At 37.1% G+C, this 18,946-nt stretch overlaps 1 protein-coding gene across 2 annotated transcripts in view; it reads right to left on the reverse strand.

Moving 5' to 3' along the window:
• LOC127806425 (uncharacterized) overlaps positions 1–18,946 on the reverse strand; it is a 102,749-nt gene that overhangs the window by 30,544 nt on the left and 53,259 nt on the right. The window contains exons 8-11 of one of the 2 annotated variants that reach the window (XM_052343714.1): positions 15,108–15,239; positions 14,901–15,014; positions 3,627–3,677; positions 2,190–2,368 (exon numbers count right to left, since the gene is read on the reverse strand). In XM_052343714.1, coding sequence (XP_052199674.1) covers positions 2,294–2,368; positions 3,627–3,677; positions 14,901–15,014; positions 15,108–15,239 — 372 coding nt within the window. In that variant the 3' untranslated portion in view covers positions 2,190–2,293. The remainder of the gene's footprint in view (positions 1–2,189; positions 2,369–3,626; positions 3,678–14,900; positions 15,015–15,107; positions 15,240–18,946) is intronic. The other variant, XM_052343713.1, reaches the window with a different exon arrangement.

An 18,946-nucleotide genomic window follows, 5' to 3' on the forward strand; every position in this document is an offset into this window, starting at 1 on the left:
TTGAGTGAAAAAGAAGATGACAGTGTAGTAGATAACGGAAGATATCAAAGTTGGTAGGGAGATTGATTTATTTGTCTCACATTAGGTTAGATATAGCTTCTACTGTTAGTAAGGCAATTCATGCATGATTCGAAGGAAAAACACTCACAAGCTGTCCACAAGATTCTACACTACCCTAAGGCCACACCATGAAAAAGGATCGTGCTCAAGAAGAATAAAAAGCCTAATCGCTGGTTAGGAGAGATTCCAGAGGATGGAGTGGTAGATAAAGGATCCTATCAAAGACTAGTAAGGAAGCTTATTTACCTAGCACATACTCAGTCGAACATTGCTTATGTAGTGAGTATGGTCAGTCAATTCATGTACAATCCCAAGGAGACTCACCTAAAGGCAGTATATAGGATCTTGCACTACTTAAAAGGGACTCCCAGATATAGGTATATTATTCAAAAGAGGAGAAGCAATGTCTCTTGAAGCCTATATAGATGTTGATTATGTAGGGTCTATGGTGGATAGAAGGTCTACATCCAGATATTGCACATTCCTAGGAGGTAATCTTGTGACTTGGTGGAGTAAGAAGCAAAATATTGTGACTCGGTTAAGTGCTAAAGCAGAGTTCAAGTCAATCGCCCTAGGGATCTGTGAATTACTATGGTTTAAAATACTATTGGATGACCTCAAGATCAATTGGACATAACCTATGAGACTCTACCGTGACAATAAATTGGCTATAAGCATTGCACACAATCCAGTTCAACATGATCGAACAAAGCATGTTGAAGTGGATAGGCATTTTATTAAAGAAAAATTGGACAGTTGACTGATTTACACCCTATTTCTACTTTCAAGTGATCAACTGGAAGATACCTTGACAAAAGGTCTACGGGAGTTGTGTGTCAAAGATTACTAAGCAAGATTGGAATGCATGACATTCACTCACAATCTTGAGGGGGAGTGTTAGAAACTACCTGAGATACCTTGTCCACATTTTTGGACTTGATATGCTTGATCTTGCTTTCTATATTTATGTGCTACATCCTCTAGAAGATTATGTCTTTTATATGTTTTGGTTGTATCCTAAATTGTATATATTTCCAAATCTAGATTAGGAAACTACCTAATCTAGATTTGGAAGTTGTATATTGTGGTAGAACATCTTGCATATATATTCAATCGAACAAATAAGATCGAATATATTTTTTGCCACTTTTTGATAAAGGCTAGAACTAAGAATGTAATTAGCCTCCTATATATAGAATCTTACCTTAATTAGGCGATTAGGAAAATCTGCTCCTGTTTCCATATCTGTAAATTCTCTACTATATATGTATCTCCATTCTATTCAATGAAATACACACAGAAATTCTCACCCTAATTCTCCACAGATATAGTTTTATGAGCAAGACCTTGTTATTGAGTGACATGGAATATAACACCCCACTCTTTAGTGCATTATTGTCGAAACATTGGGGATTTTTTTTCCTTTTCTTGAAAATAGCACCCAAGACCCAAAAATATATTTTATTTTCACACAATCCCCTTATTGCCCTTAATCTGGCAATTTAAACGAAAATCTAGAAATTAACAATAAAGACGGAGTATCGCATGAAATGCAATCTAGATCAAACCTAAATAACTGAAAATGAAACATCGAATTAAAATTATTACATGCCATAATTTGGTCCATTTAGATAAGAGGAAACTAACAAGAAATGCAGGAAAATTTAATTGTGCATAAAAACAAAATTAAAGAACTATCTTCTATCTAGATTCTCATTTCCTTTTGATGTGCTCAGGTCATCTGTTGGCACATTTGAATATGCCAAATTAGGTGATGAAACCTAGTGACACTCATAAAAAAGTTTTTTCATGCATATGAACAAATATATGAAACAATGTATCCCCTCATTTATCCACCAAATCATAAAGGGTGATGACATGGCCATATATGTATGTTTGTCATGATAGATAGGTTTTTGTTTAATAAGCAAGGATTTCAACATTGTACTCCAATATGCATAAATTTCATGACAACAGTGCAATTTATGCAATTTTAACTGTCATAAATATAATGGGTAAATTGCAGGGCACTCACATAATTTGAGCAAAAACAGGGGGCATCTGCATAAATAATAGAATATAGTGGGTCTAAGTGCAATAACCCAAAATTTTGGGGGTAGAAGTGTCACCTCATAAAGTTTTAAAATTTTCAAAGATTGTAGATGTGCCTCCTTGTCTTCCTCATTCACTGCATCACAATCAACTAGCCTCTGGTCACCACTGCAACCACTGGTCACTGCCCTTTTATGCTGCCCTTCACTGCTGCACCCTTTTTATAATAGAAAAGCTTCCAAAGTGGTTCACAGATCTGCCATTCGTGCAAGACCAATTCTTGTCAAAATTTCAGCCTGAATCCTCCAATTTCCAGGGCCTATCTTGTCCCTAATTGATCTCAATCGTGTGAGAATCTCAAATTCTGATTTAGCGCCCCTGATTGGAGATTCACAGAACTGCCACGCCTTGAATTTCCAATCTTGCAAGGTTATTTTTTATCATTTTTCAATCCCAAATTTCATTTCCATCAATTATTAGAAGTGTGTACCGAAAATACCATCTTACCCTCCTCCATGCCATCTGCAAGACTCATCAAGAAGTTTGGTCCGATTCAAACCCGTCTGTCTTAAATTCAGGTCCAAAGTTGCCTACTCAGTTGCTCGTCGTGTCTTGGGTTACTATTTTCACAATCTTCCGGGCTCGATTATTTTTCATTCGATAGCCAATAATGAAATCTGAAGGCACCATTATGTTCTCGGTTATGTTTACTCTGACACCCTTTTATGGTTTTTCCCAACCCGAACCTATTGGATTGTATTCAGATCCAAAGTAGGATACCTGACCAACCCAATACATGTTTCCCCAACTTCAGGTTCAAGTATCTTTTAATCCACTTGACAATTTTCAACTAAATTAGGTCCCATGTTTGTCTTCATGCCATCTATGAAGCCCAATATTAGACTTGGCCCAATTTGGTTTGATTTCATTCAATTTTGCACTAAATGTTGGCTTGTTATCTTAGGGAAAATGGCCTATTGAAGCAATTTTGAAAAATAATGCTTAGACCTTATTTCTTTATAAATTCACTTTTTGTCCTCTTAAATTCCCCTGGAGTCTCTCTAATTGTCCAATTATTGTCAAGCCCCCCTTTTGGGGTCTAATTTCAATTAATTTTAAATTTTTTTAATATCCAAAATTCCTTAAAATTTGTGGATATTACATGGAATCTTTCAATTCCCTTTCAAATAACAATTGCATTGATTAGAGTTATGTCTCCAATAAATGTGTACAAATGAGGCTTTGTTGATACTAGAAAAAATCAGTATTTTGGTTGTGCAACGTGGCTATGCATGCCCAAACTTCAGGACACAATTTAAGCTGATTCACCACGTACTAAGATTGGGGTTTCAAGGAAGTTCAGCATGTAGACAGACATCTCACCCACACATACTCAAATCCAAGTAACTTTCCATGAATAGAACATACTGGATTCCAATTGACTTGACATAAATAAGATACTGCAAAAATTAACATGTAAATATGGCAGTTCTTTGCATAGAAAAATTACTCACCTTTCTCAAGGGTCCAGAACCCATTCTCGCTGCTGCTGCTGGAGGGTCCACCTGGGCCAGAATTCAAATATATCTTACAAATGGTTAACAAGTAAGTTAATGAGCATTAAAAAAAATCTGACATCCATATAAAAGCATTCAGACTTTACAAACACGCATACAAAAGGAAATGAAGAGAATAACTCCCCCCAGCAAAACTAATTTTTCTAGGCAAATAATAATAGGTTTTCCACTAATTTACACATCTTCCCTGGAAAAAAGGTTCTGAGAAGAAACTACATTAGTTGACATACAATTCAAAATCATGAAAATATTATTTTTGTGTGTGATATGAAAAGTCTATAAATCAAGATTATTAACAATCACGCACATGACTCATCAACAGTGTTCTAAAAGGCGGTTGCCTAGGCACCGCTGAGGCGTTAAGCGGCCCCTGGTCGCCGCAAATACATGCAAATCAACACCCCTAGGCGTCGTCGAGCCTAATTAATCGGCGCCTGGGGATCGATATTTGGTATTTCCCCTTTCCCTTTCTCTTTCCCTTTCGGTATTTCCCCCTTCCCTTTCTCTCTCTCGTTGCTTTCCCGTTCTCTCTCTCATCGCGCTCTGCCTGGGTCGTCTCTCGTGGACTTGTCGCTTTCACTCTCTCGTTACCACCACCGCCGCCAATCATCTCTTTGCCAGTCTCTCCCTATCGATTCTCACTCTTCTTCCTCTGGTACGTATGACTATCATCTGGGTTTGCGATTCCCCTTCCTCCAATACAAAAAATTGCTACTTGCTGCAACTATTGTTGTAGCAGCTGCTTGCTGCAGCAACAGCAAAAAGCATATGTGCACACGCTTGTTGTTGCTGATGTTGGATTTCCTTGGTTAAGGTCTAAATTTTGCTTTTGTTCATCTTTCTTATTTGTCTGTGTTGTATTTTGTTGTTGTCTTTGTTATTTTTGTTCAGTCTTTGTCTAATTCTATTGTTTGTAACGACTATAAGCTGTGTTTCACAAAGTCTAAACCCTAAACTTAATAATCTATGTTAACGTTTCATAAAGTCATTAGCTAGTTGTCTATTTTAATTCAATGTCAATTACTCAAGAAAAAAAAAAAGAAGAAAAAAGAAAGTCAAATGATGTCGAATGGGAGTATAGAATGTTAATTAATCCGAAGAATATGGATAATGTTAAATGCAAGTTGTGTGGTAAAGCTATGTCTGGAGGTGTTTACAGAGTAAAAGAACACATCGGCCACATTTCTGGAAATGTTTCTGCATGTCCAAAATCTTCTCCGGATGATCAAGCTAAATGCAAGAATGCTATTGCCGAGGCAAAGAGTAAGAAGGAGGAGGAAGATTTGATGAGATCCTCTGTTAATATCTCTAAAAAGGGGGAAGGGGATGATAAAGATGAATTGCAAGAGTTAGGGAGCAGAAAAACGCCCCATACTCTTGGCCCTATGGATAAGTTTGTAAACTCCATCAACCCTAAAACTTGTTTGAGAGTGGGAATGATGCAAAGGCAGCAAAATATCAGCGAAGCACTCTTTAAAGAGAGAACACAGTTTGTTCATGAATATTGTGCTAGATGGGTGGTGTACGAAGCTGGTATACCTTTCAATGCTATTGATTATGATAGCTTCAAATTGTTTGTTGAGGCAGTTGGTCAATTTGAGCCGGGCTTCAAACCTCCCAGTCAATTCCAGTTGAGGGAACCATTATTAAAGGGAGAAGTTGACAAAACAAAAGAGTTACTAAAGAAACATGAAGAAGAGTAGGCACAAAATGGGTGCTCCATTATGACAGATGCTTGGACATACATAAAAAGGAGGAGCATCATGAACCTGTGTTAATTCTAACGTGGTTACTTTTTTTCTTTCTTCTAGAAAGTTTTCAAATGAAGCACATACAAGTGAACTCATTTTTGAGTATGTGGACAAGTGCATTGAGCAAATTAGGCCACAAAATGTCATCCAAGTAGTAACCCGCAATGCTGCCAACAGCAAAATTGTTGAAGGTGAACAGGCCAAATATCTTTTGGACCTCATGTGCTACTCACACCATCAATTTGATGCTTGAAAGTATTGAAAAACTGTCGAGGTATAAGAAAGTCATTGATCAGACCAAGAGTTTGACAATCTTCATTTATGCACACCATAAGACCTTGTCTTTAATGAAGTCATTTACAAAGAAGAGGGATATAGTGAGATTGGGAGTCACTGGACTTGCTTGTTCTTTCGTTACTCTGTAGAGTTTGATGGAGAAAAAAGCCCAAATGAGGACAATGTTTACCAGCTTTGAATGGGAGGAGTGCAAATGGTTGAAGACTGTTAAAGGGAAAGCAACCTATGCTACTGTGATGAGCATTGCTTTTTGGAATGGTGTGACTGTATGCCTTAAGATTTTTGCACCTTTGGTGAAGGTGCTTCGAACTGTTGATGCATATAGAAAACCTTCTATAGGTTTTTTATGTGGAGAGATTAAACAGGCAAAGGAAGATATTAAAGAGGCCCTAAATAATCTTGAGAAGAACTATCAGCCTGTTATGGAGATCATTGAAACAAGGGTGAAAGATAGGCTAGATAGTCCACTGCATTTTGCAACTTATCTTTTGAATCCCTACTACTTTTTCAAGAATATGGATATATAACTTGATCATGAAGTGATGGATGGGTTTTTTAACTGTGTGGAAATGTTTTATGATAGTGAATTGCAAGGCCATGTTATAAATGTTGAGTTTCCAAAGTATACTCGTAAAGAGTGAGCTTTTGGAAAACTGTGGGCAACTTAAGGGTGTGCAAAAAATGATAACAATTATAATCCAGGTATAAAATTCCTTTAATCCTTTCTATTGTGTATTAGTATATAAATTTGTTTACTTTATACCTGTTTGACCTATGTAGTTACATGGTGGATGACTTATGGAAATCAAACTCCAAACTTACAATGAATGGCAAGAAGGATCCTCTTGTTAACCACTAGTTCATCTGGTTGTGAAATAAATTAGAGCACTTTTGAAGGGGCTAGTGTATATTTTAAAACGTTTTTAATATTTTAATTTCATTATCTCTATGAATTATATTTATTTAATATCAATTAGTTATCCTTATCCACTTATCATTTATATTGATATTGCTTTTATTTTATCTATGTAGATACATAAGAAGAAAATAAATAGATTGGATGTAAATAAATTGAACAATCTAGTCTATGTCCAATTTAATGTGAAATTGATGAACAAGCAAAAAAGGGAGAAGGAAAGGAATGTTGATGTTCTACTTGCTAGTGATGCTAATAATGGACAAGGATGGATCGTTAATGGAGGAGATGAAGAAGTTGAGCCTAGTACGAGGCTTACTTGGGAAGTGGTTGGTGAAGCATCTGGAGTAGACGAGATGCTTAAACCTCGAAGAAGTTCTAGAGTGATAGAGCTTCATGAAGATGATTTTCAATCAAAAGAAGAAGATGAGCAAGAAATCAATGAATTTGATTTTGAGTCTAATGAAGATCGTGTGTTGGAAGAATATGGAGAGGAAGAAGTCCAATTAGATAGTTAGATTCTTCGAATATGGTTTATGTTGCATTATTATTGCTTCTTCCTTCTTGAACCTAGAACTATTCTAACAGTTTGTTTTCTCAGGCTTAATTTCATTATTTCACTTGTCTTTCCAACTTTGATTTATTTGAAAACAACATCAAATAGAAAAAAAAAAAAAAAAAATAGCATTTTTCCTAGGCACTAGACCCCAGTCTGGCACCCGACTAGTGCCTAGTACATTTTAGAACACTGCTCATCAGGAAGGTACTTAACCTTCCCTAACATTTTCTTTGTAACATGAAATTTGTATCTGTCCTTCCTTCAAGGTGATGACACTTTACAACCATGTGAAGAGGAGGCTACTATATCTATCTCTCCATTTCACAAATCAGCACGGCTCAACAAGCAAGCACCTAGCTTTATACTCTGGTTGGCTAGATAGATCACTTTCCAATTGCTGGTTCTTTCTAAAGCTAAATTCTAGGTCATGTTCAAGACGATAAAGTTCTTCTGCACCAGCTCAAGAATGTGGGATGACTCTAGTATTCTGAATTTAATTATTGCTCAGGAGCGAGCTATTCAAGCAGAAAGCGTTGAGATGGAAAGAGCATGATCTAAATTTAATCTATAAATGATTGTGTGCAGTTTTGGGAGCTGGTTTTCAGAATTGAACTCATGAGTTAGAATACATTACAACAAGATGCCGTTCCAGATTAGTTGGGGGTGAGTTGATGTGTGATTGCTTTGGGCAGAATGGTTTCTTCAGATCACTTTCTGTTTTATGGAGTTTATGTCCTGGTTGGATTTCGTAGGTCATTCTTTATTGAAGTGTGTTTGAATTGGATCGTCCTAACACTTCATGGGCAACTGTGGTTGATCTGGGAGCAATGGGTCTTCGAGATCATGTTCTTGGATCTGAATCTGTCCATATGGCTGCAGTATTATGGTGATCTCAGTCTCATATTTCTGGGAACAGTGTGGTGAACTCTGTTCCACATTTGAGGGGTGTTGAATTCTCATTGTAGCTTGGTGGTGATTTCTGTCGTCACTAGGGGTGTGATTTTAGCATCTAATTCTTTGTTTAGTTAATGTATTCTTGGGGTTTTTCATCTTGTGTAGGGATGTTTGTATCACTGCTTCTAGTGGCCTCCTTGATTTTATGCATTAATATAATATATCAAATCTTCTGTAAGAAAAAAAAAAAGAATATCTTTCTTGGCCATTTGTTTTGGCACCTCCTACCTATATGATATCCCTCCTACTGAATTATTTCATCTAGTATTTTAGGTGGTCAAACTGCCCAAATCAATCTTCTATCAGTTTATATCCAATGCCTAGGTTGCAAGGAAATGGAAATGGAGAAACGAGAATTTTCCAAAAAAGTAGGAAACGAAAATGCGGGTATAAGTGTAAATAAAAAAAATATAAGGGCTTTATGTAAATATAGTTTTTAATATATAATATTACAAAAAAAAGTTATTCAATCGACGGTAGCACCAAGCAATCGACAGCGAGAGGGAATTGAGCAATCGGAGTTGGAAACAGCGACCTCTCAAGCAATCGCATCGAACAACCGAGCACTGAGCAGCTGAAACAACGGTGCCACGAGCACCAAGCACCTAGCAATCAACGGCGAAAGGGAACCGAGCAATAAGAGTTGGAAACGATAACCTCGTGAGCAATCGCACCAAGCATCGAGCAACTAAATTGACGACGACATTGAGCACTGAGCAATTGACCAGTAGAGGAATGATGATAAAAGGACGGTCGGTCAAGGTCGGAGACAAGAGGATTGAGTCAAGAGATGATTTTGAACTTCAGATCAGACAAGTTAGGGCTAGGGCGCGAGGAGTGAGGAGAAGAAATTCAAGAGAATATCGATTATATATTTGTTGGTTAGAGACGGAAGAAATTTCGTCTCTAACCAGCATCCGTCGCCTGAATCTAAATTCGACAAATACTTCAGTGGTGGAGACACCTTATTGATGAAAGGCACTAAATCAAATGCATGAAGAGTTGCAAGGATCTGTGCTTTCTAAAATATGTAGTTGCTCGAATCGAGCTTAATTGGAATGAAATTGAATGCTTTAGCCACCGCAGAGAAATCAAATTGCGAGGCTAGTGAAGAGGAGGAATTACGAGGAGACGCAGAGGAAAAATTCAAATTATAGGCCATTGGCTCTGATACCATGTAATGAAATACGAGGGCATAAAATACTGATATCACGAGAAGGAGAGGAAGAAGACTCTCGATAATTTCACTAATCCAGATAAAATGAAAACTGTACATTACAAACAAGAGGTGCAGCTATATATATACATAGCGTAGCACCTTTAGTAATAAACAGCGCCTAGGCACCTAACTAATAGATAACCATAAGAATAAAAAATACGACTTACTAAAGCATCTTGTACTGTAGCATACAGTAGCTTTAGTTATAGCTTTGCGCCGTGTTTTTAAGTTAAGTTGTTTAGGCGCTTATTTCAGTTTTGCTGATGTAAGAGCTTTAGTTGTCTTCTATATAAACAGCAAAGCTAGCTGATTGTAGGTGTGATTTTCATTCTTAATTTGAATTACGAAGTTAGTGCAATTTGTTCTCTCCTTGTTCGTTTGTTGTTTCTCTTCTGTTTGATCATCTCTCCTAGGGTTTCTTAAGTTTTCACATGGTATCAGAGCCTTCGATGTAAGTCATGGCGTCCGATTCAAATCACTGTACCTCTTAGTCAATTCCTCCTCATTCGTCTTCCTCTCTTTCTTCGGCTTCACATACTGGTTTTGGTGTAGTTGCGAAAGCCTTGAACTATGTACTGATCAAGCTCGACAACAAGAACTACATCTTTTGGAAAGCTCAAATTCTAGCTACTATTCGAGCGTTTGATCTAGTTCGATTTCTTAATAATTCGACAACTCCTCCAAAGTTTATTATGGATCCAGACAGTGGCGATGCTGAAGCTACAAAATTGAATGATGACTACATGGATTGGCTGCGGTCAGACCAGCTTCTTCTTGGCTGGCTTTTCTCGACTATTGATAGAGATGTCCTGGCGCAGGTGATTCATTGTGAATCATCTGCAGAGGTATAGTCTACCTTGGAGAAACTATATTCTAGACAAACTATTGTAAAGTCTTTTCAATTAAAGCAACAATTACGTTCAGTAAAGAAGGAATCTCTATCTGTTAATGACTATATTTTAAAGATCAAAACGATAGGCCATGCTCTTGCAGCCATAGGAGAACCTCTTCCTGATAAGGAGCTATTATTAGCCATCTTAAATGGCTTAGATCATGATTATGAGACTGTTGTTAGTCTCATAACATACTAGATGGATGAAATAGATCTAGAAAAGGTGCAATATCTCCTTTTGATGCATGAACAACGGTTAGTCACACAGAATGTGCCACATTTGACAACTGCTTTTGATTCACCTATGTCATCTTCAATGTCAGTTAACGTTGCTTCTTATTCAGCACAAAATGGAAATGGAGCTATTCCAAACACTAGAGGAGGTAGAGGGAGAGGTAGATCAAATGGCAAAAGAATTTATTGTCAGTTTTGTGGAAAACCAGGGCATTTTGTAGATAAATGCTATCACAGATTTGATAAAAAAATTTATCGAAGTTCTGGTCCTAATTTTGGAAGAGGAAGTTCAGTTGGTCAGAACAATTTTCGTGATTCTCAGGCATACCTAGCTTCTGTTCGGGACTCTAGCGAAGGTTACATGATTGATTTAGGTTCATATCATGGCACCACACCTCAACCATCTGAACCTTCATTTTTACCTTATGATTAGTCTGATCCGTCCTGGTTTATGGACTCTGGAGCCACAAATCACATTACCTCCAATGTTAACAATCTGTCCAATCATTCACCTTATCATGGCAATGACAAAGTCATAATTGGTAATGGTAAGTCTTTACCTATCTCAGCTATTAGTACTACACAAATTTCTTCCGTTTCTAATCCTAAATCTTTTGGCTCTTTACCTTATGTTCTTCATGTTCCTCACATGAAGAAAAATTAGATTAGTGTTTCTCAATTAACTCGAGATAATAATGTTGTTACTGAATTTGATTCACATTTGTGTGTTGTCAAGGACAAGGATTCCAGACAGGTGCTACTTCAAGGACATCTTAGGAATGGATTCTACCAACTGAATTCAGCTTTTGTTCCAATTGCATCCAGTCACTCTGTTCATTCTATTGAGCCTATTGATTCTGTTCAGTCTACCTTTCTTTCTACATGTAATAACCAGTACAAAAATACATGTAATAAGCACTCATTTTGTCATGAGTTGCCAAATCATTGTGTCAATGTAGTTCAAACTGGTTTGGATGTTTGTAAACAATGGCATGCTCGCTTGGGGCATCCATCAACTCGTATACTGCTGCTTATATTGAATAAAATTCAAGTTCCTTTTTCTTCTATTCCTTTTTGTGATTCCTGCAAGCTTGGGAAATTAGGTCAACTGCCATTTGCTCATTCTAAGATCAAATCCACTAAACCTTTAGAACTAGTCTATTCCGATTTATGGGGACCATCACCTGTTCTTTCAATTGAGGGTTATAGATATTACATAATATTTGTGGATCCATATACCCGGTACACTTGGTTATATCCCTTGAAACTCAAATCAAATGCTCTACCTACATTTATAGCCTTTCACAAATTTGTTGAACTACAATACCAACACAAACTCAAAGCTTTACAAACTGATAATGGGGGAGAATTTAAGGCCTTTTTACCTTATCTTAGAAGCTTTGGGATTCAAGCTCGGTTTTCATGTCCCTACACACATCAACAAAATGGTGTGGCTGAGAGAAAACATCATCATATAGTTGAAATGGGGTTAACTCTATTAGCTCATTCTCATATGCCTCTTAAGTATTGGGTAGAATCATTTCTAATTGTAGTTCATATCATCAATTTGTTGCTAGCATCACCCATTAAATTTACTAGTCCATTTCAGTTGTTGTTTGGGAAATCTCCTAACTATTTGCTTCTCCAACCATTTTGTTGTGCTTGTTTTCCCTTTCTTAGACCTTATAACAAGCACAAATTTGCCTTTCATACTACCAAATGTGTGTTTCTAGGCTATAGTCATTCTCAAATTGGGTATAAATGCTTGCATCCATTTGAAAAGATCTATGTATCAAGGCATGTTCAATTTAATCCTAATGACTTTGCCTATCCTTCTTTGTTTGTATCTCCTATTTCTTCATCTTCATCATCTCCTACAGAGTCTGGGTTATCCATTTCTCATTTTCAATCTCTCCCTTCTTTTTCAAAATTGTGTAAAGTAGCACTATCCTTAACTCCTTCCTTGTCAATTACAGCTTCCAACCAGCAAGCGCCAGTAGCTTCTCATGCTATAAGTTCTCCTTGTGAACCACCGTCTGCTCAGTCTTTTCCTCCTCCTTCTAAACAACCGCCGTCTGTTTCCAAATTTAAACCACCTGCAGCTCCTTCCATACATCCTATGCTCAACAAATCTAAAACACAAAGACTTGTTACTGCCTCTCCTCATGCCTTAGTGAGTAGCCTAGAACCATATTTAGTTCATGAGGCTTTGCTAGATTCTCGATGGTTGTAGGCTATGCAGGAAGAATTTGCAGCCTTGCAGAGGAATAAAACATGGGATCTTGTTCCCTTTTCAGAAAATATGAATATCATTGGAAGCAAATGGGTGTTTCGAGTCAAATATAAATCAGATGGTTCTGTTCTTAAGCATGAAGCAAGATTGGTAGCTAAGGGTTTCTTACAAACACCTAGTGTAGACTATGCTGAAACTTTTAGCCCTGTTGTGAAAGCTCCAACAATTAGAGTATTATTTTCCTTAGATGTTACTTTTGGTTGGGATATTCAACAAGTAGATATCAACAATGCTGTTCTAAATGGTGACTTGGAAGAAACTGTTTACATGACACAACCTGAGGGTTTTGTCAGTTCCCAATATCCCCCTCATGTTTGCAAATTAAGGAAGTCCCTATATGGTTTAAAACAAGCACCTCGTGCTTGGTATGTGAAGCTGAAATCTGCATTTCAGAGTTGGGGTTTTACTAGAGCTACATCAGATGCTTCTCTTTTCATTAAACGGACAGCCACTTATGTCTTGTTTGCTTTGGTTTATGTTGATGATATTCTTATAACCGGGTCTGATTCTACTGCTCTTCAGCTGTGTATTAAAGATTTGGACAGAACATTTGCATTAAAAACCCTAGGTTCAGTCAATTATTTCTTAGGGTTTGAGGCTTTTAGAAATACAGCTGGAATTTACTTAACTCAAGCCAAGTACAATATGGATTTGTTGAAGAAAGCTAACATGTATGACAGTAAATCTTGTGCAACACCTGCAACTTCTAGGTTTTCTCTTACAAATGAAAGTGAAATGTTTTTTAATCCATCCTTGTATCGAACCCTAATTGGCTCTCTTCAATACTTGACATACACTCGACCGGATATTGCCTTTGTGGTCAATAGATTAAGTCAGTTTTTGGCAGCTCCTAAAGTGCAACACTGGGCTGCCTGTAAGGGGCTACTTAGATATTTGAAAGGCACAGTGGGTTATGGTCTTTTATTCTCTCCCTCACCTGGAAATTTAGCTATTTCAGTCTACACTGATGCAGATCAAGCAGGGTGCGAGGTTACAAGGTGCTCCACCAGTGGGTTTTGTGCATTTCTTGGCTGTAATCTGATTGTTTGGGGCTCTAGAAAACAAACGGTAGTTGAGTAACAGAATTACTATGGCTGAAGTCATTATTTTCAGAGCTGGGGTATTTAGATACTCTCTCTTGTAAGCCTATTATGTGGAGTGACAATTTGGCTGCTAAAAGTATGGCTGAAAATCCAGTTTTCCATGGGAGAACTAAGCACATAGAGCTTATATTCATTTCATTCGAGAAAAGGTTGAAAAGGATGAAATAGAAATCCGATATGTGCCTACAGAACATCAGATTGCTGATGTTTTCACAAAGGAGCTAACTAAGGACTGTTTTCAGTTTTTGTGCAACAAGCTTGCCTTAAAGTTTTCTCCGGTGCAAAAGGATTGCAGTTCATGAGAGTTCTAATTGAGGGGGAATGTTAAAGCATCTTGCAATTCAGGAGAGTTCTAATTGAGGGGGAATGTTAAAGCATCTTGTACTGTAGCATACAGTAGCTTTAGTTATAGCTTTGCACCGTGTTTTTTAGTTAAGTTGTTTAGGCGCTTATTTCAGTTTTGCTGATGTAAGAGCTTTAGCTGTCTTCTATATAAACTGCAAAGCTAGCTGATTGTAGGTGTGATTTTCATTCTTAATCTGAATTACGAAGTTAGTGCAATTTGTTCTCTCCTTGTTCGTTTGTTGTTTCTCTTCTGTTTGATCATCTCTCCTAGGGTTTCTTAAGTTTTCACACAACTGATAAAACGTAAGTAAACAAGACAATCAAGAACAGCAATACAAAATACTTATGCTTCCACAAACACTACTTGCTAGCTCAAAACAATCAGTAAAACCACAAAACCTCTTAAATGCTAGAAACCATGCATGCTAAAGAACAGTTTCAGATCAATTGAAGTCTTTTACACAATAAGTCGGTCTATTTATCAACAAGCATGCTTACACATAAAGATTTTTTCATCATCTATGCTTGTGGGTCTAGCACAGATAGTCACAAACACACTAACAAAGTGCAGAAAATTGAAAAAGAAAAAGTAACCTAATGGCTTGTTATAGAGGACAAATCATGAAATCAGTACTCATAACACCTTACCTCGTCAAATTTCATGAAATTCTGAGTATCAAGTTCCCCATTGACCTCCGGTTTAAATGCTGCTTCCATCTCATAAAGTTTGTCCCATACAACATCTTTGAACCAGGGATGAGCCTGATACAATATAATAAAAGCTGAGCAAGAGACAGAAAATTAAAGGAGATGAGGAATGATCTGTAGTTGGTAAATACATATATGTATATATACTTTTATTTCGTCTGCTCCTTGAGTTCCCAGCCGATGTTCAACATCACAAAGCAATCTACAAATCAGATCCTTTGCTTCAGGAGTCAATCTTGCTTCCTCAGGAAACTTTAAGTGACTTCTCCAATGCACAATCTGAAAAATATTAATGGACACATCAAGAAATGCATATACATTCATATGTTTACAACCGTAATGTATCAAAGAGATTTTGCTCAGGTAAAAAACTACTCATAGGATAGTTCAACTGAACCAGATGGTGCATGGTGAGAAAAGAAGATAACAGAAAAGAAAACCTAATAACATGTAAGAAACAAACATCAAAAGTAAACCTATACAAAGAAACTTGACTAATATGATAGGCCAAAATTTTGTCATATATTGTCCTTGTTAACCTAATTACATCTTGCTGAAGGAAGTTTTTGTCATAGGTCACTCTTAACCTTTTATGTTTCAATGAGAATTTATGTAAAATTAGCTATAAAAAAAAACAGTATATAATATTATCGAAGCATATGAATGCTACCAGATGAAGTACTAGTAATAACTGATTGGGCATTGGGTATTGGATGGGAAGCATGATTGTTCAACAATTGAACAAAAGCCTAAAAAAGCTCAGGCTGGATGGATTCTTTAGTTTTCATCATAGTTTTAGAACCAAACCAGTGACTGAACTGGGCAAAATATTGTGCCAGTGGTTCAGGTTTCACAACTGCATTTCAATTGCTTCAAACCATTAAATAATCAGTATATAGTAGAAATATAAAACAACAAACTAAGCCTTAATCCCTCAAAATAGGGCCAGTTATATGGATTCTAGATAGCCAATCACCTCCATCCATGACCACATCTTCTCTAAGGCCGTTATATTCCCATATCATGCCTAAGAGTTTCTCACCAAATATTATTTTGAGCTTTTTCCATCTTTTTTGCTACAAATTTTTTCCATTTCGCCCATTCTCTTTACAAATGCATTTATTGGTTTTCTTCTCATATATCAAAACTATCTTAAATGTGTCTTGCACATCTTATATCCAATGGATGTCACTAAGACCTTCACAACAACAACAATAGCACAAAGCCTTATCCCACTAGGTGGGATCAACCACTACACTCTGACTTTATACAACAGAAGAGTCATGAAGATACATATACATATATATCCACTTATTATTTTTTGACAAATACATGCTGGTCACTACTTAAATTAAATATGCAAAATAAAATCCCATATATCAACACAAGAACCATTTCTACAGCACAACCCACCTTGTACTCATGTCTAATACTCTTAAGACAAATGGTTTCAGACTTCTTATCCTAGGTCACCACACTAAAAAAGGGTAAGAAAATTAGATGCAACTGCACAGCAATAGCACCAAAAAGTGGGAAGCCAGTCTAAACAATAACTCATCCTTGTCAAACAGTCTCTATCTTGCAAGCTTCTGTTTTGAAATGATTGCCTACCAACAATTAAAGCTACTTGATACTGTGTGTTGGAGAGTCCTAGGATCCGAGGGAACCTCAAGGTAAAAAAGAGTCCAAAGCAAAAAAGGAGACTGCAATTGATGTGGGCTTCAGTTGTGGGCTGGCGCATCAAGATAAAGGAGGAGAAATAAAAGGATAAAAAACAAGATAAGACTCCTAATCAAGTAGGAGAAATTATTGGAATAGATTTGTAAATTATCTTGTAAATATTCTCAATTATGTTGCTTATCATCTGCTAGAAATTAGGAATTGATAACATAGAAAGCTGTATATAATTCTTATTTCATGAGAAATCAAGTATGTTTTGGATTTCCACCAAATCAGTCTCTCGTTTCTAGGTTCCATACTTTAGGAACCAAATTTGTTCATGGTATCAGAGCTCGGCTCTTCTTAGTCCAAAGATTCGAATCAGATGGAGCCTCAAGACCGTGAGAATGCAACCCCAACTGCAGCGGAGTCTTCCTTGAGTTCGGATCTTCAACAACCAGCGACTTCAACTGCTGGAGCGCCTAACAGCACTCTTTCCTTGGATAGTCATACTTTGCATATCACCCAACATAGGTTGAACGGAAGAAACTTTAGAGAATGGTTTCAATTCGTAACCTTGGTGATTAAAGGCAAAGGGAAATATGGCTACCTCACAGGTACAATCCAAACTCCACCAGAAAATTCAGTAGAATATCGAAGATGGGAGATAGAAAATTCGATTTTGATGGCTTGGATTATCAATTCAATGGAGCCCAAGATAGGCCGACCCTATCTATTTTACAAAACAGCCAAAGAAGTATGGGAAGCTGTTCAGGAAATCTATTCTGATCTCGAAAATACAGCCCAATGCTTTGAGATTAGGGCTGCAATTCGAAATACCAAGCAGGGCAATCTTGGAGTGACTGAATACTACAATAACCTAGTGGAACTATGGCAGGAGATGGATCTATTTTATGATCCTAGCTAGAAGTGTGCAGATGATAGCCAAAAGTATAGCAAAATTTTGGAAAAAGAGAGAATCTTTGATTTTCTCCAAGGGCTTAATCCATATTTAGATGAGGTAAGAGGAAGATTATTGGGTACAAAGCCTTTACCATCTCTTCGGGAGGTGTTTGCCGAGGTTAGACGGGAGGAAAGCAGAAAAAGGGTTATGCTACCAACAACCGAACCTAATTCAAGATCGGCCCTTATTGCTGCAAGAAAGGAAGACATTCCAAAGGATAAGCAATGGTGTGAACATTGCAATCGGCCTTATCACACCAAGAGTACATGCTCGGAGCTGCATGGGAAACCCCCAAACTGGAAACCGAAACCGAAGAAGGACAGATCGGTTTATGCTGCAACAAGTGTACCCACTAGTGAAAAAGGAACAGGTATGGGATTAACTACTGATCAAATTGACTTCTTATAGAAACTATTACAAAGCTCATATATTGCAAAGGAATCAGATGAGGTAGCACCAAATTATTCAGCATCTATGGCACAAAAAGGTCAGTTTCTTTCTCTGGTTGCTAGGAGAATGAATAAGAGTCATTGGGTAGTAGATACCGGGGCATCCGACTACATGACCGAATCTACTACTACTCTTGATAATTTTCAGATAGGAGATAAGGATCTAACTGTTTTGATGGCTGATGGGACTCAATCATTGGTGAAAGGAAAGGGAAGTGTTTGTGTTGCTGATTTATTACTTGAATCAGTATTGCATATGCCAAACCTAAGTTGTAATTTGTTATCAATAAGCAAACTAACGAGAGACTTGGATTGTATTGTAACATTCTTTCCTTCATATTGCATTTTTTAGGACTGATCCTCGGGGAAGGTGATTGGCAGTGCTGAGGAGAAGGAGGGACTTTATTGGCTTTCTGATAATAAGGAGTCTCTTAGTCAAGTTTCTCATAGGTTTTCTCTTATGGTTAGTTCAGATTCTGAAATTTTGTTATGGCATAAACGCCTTGGTCATCCTAGTTTTTCCTATTTGAAACACTTGTACCCTAACCTATTTATCAATAAAGAAAAAATGGTACTTAAGTGTGATCATTGCATCCTTGCTAAACAAACTCATAGTACTTATCAATCAGTCCCCTATACTCCTAAACCGTTTTATTTGATCCATAGTGATATATGGGGACCGGCTAGAGTACCAAATCTAAATGGGGCAAAATGGTTTATAACTTTTATTGATGACCATACAAGAGTGTGTTGGGTATACTTGATGAAAGAAAAATCTGAGGCATGTGCAATCTTTCAAACTTTCCATAAACTCATTTTAAATGTCTTTCAGTCCTCTATTTGTATCCTTAGGACTGACAATGGTCGGGAATACTTCTCTCACTCGTTTACCCAATATCTTACTACCAATGGGA

The sequence above is a fragment of the Diospyros lotus genome, chromosome 7 (assembly GCF_014633365.1).
Source record: "Diospyros lotus cultivar Yz01 chromosome 7, ASM1463336v1, whole genome shotgun sequence".
Taxonomy (NCBI): Eukaryota; Viridiplantae; Streptophyta; class Magnoliopsida; order Ericales; family Ebenaceae; genus Diospyros; species Diospyros lotus.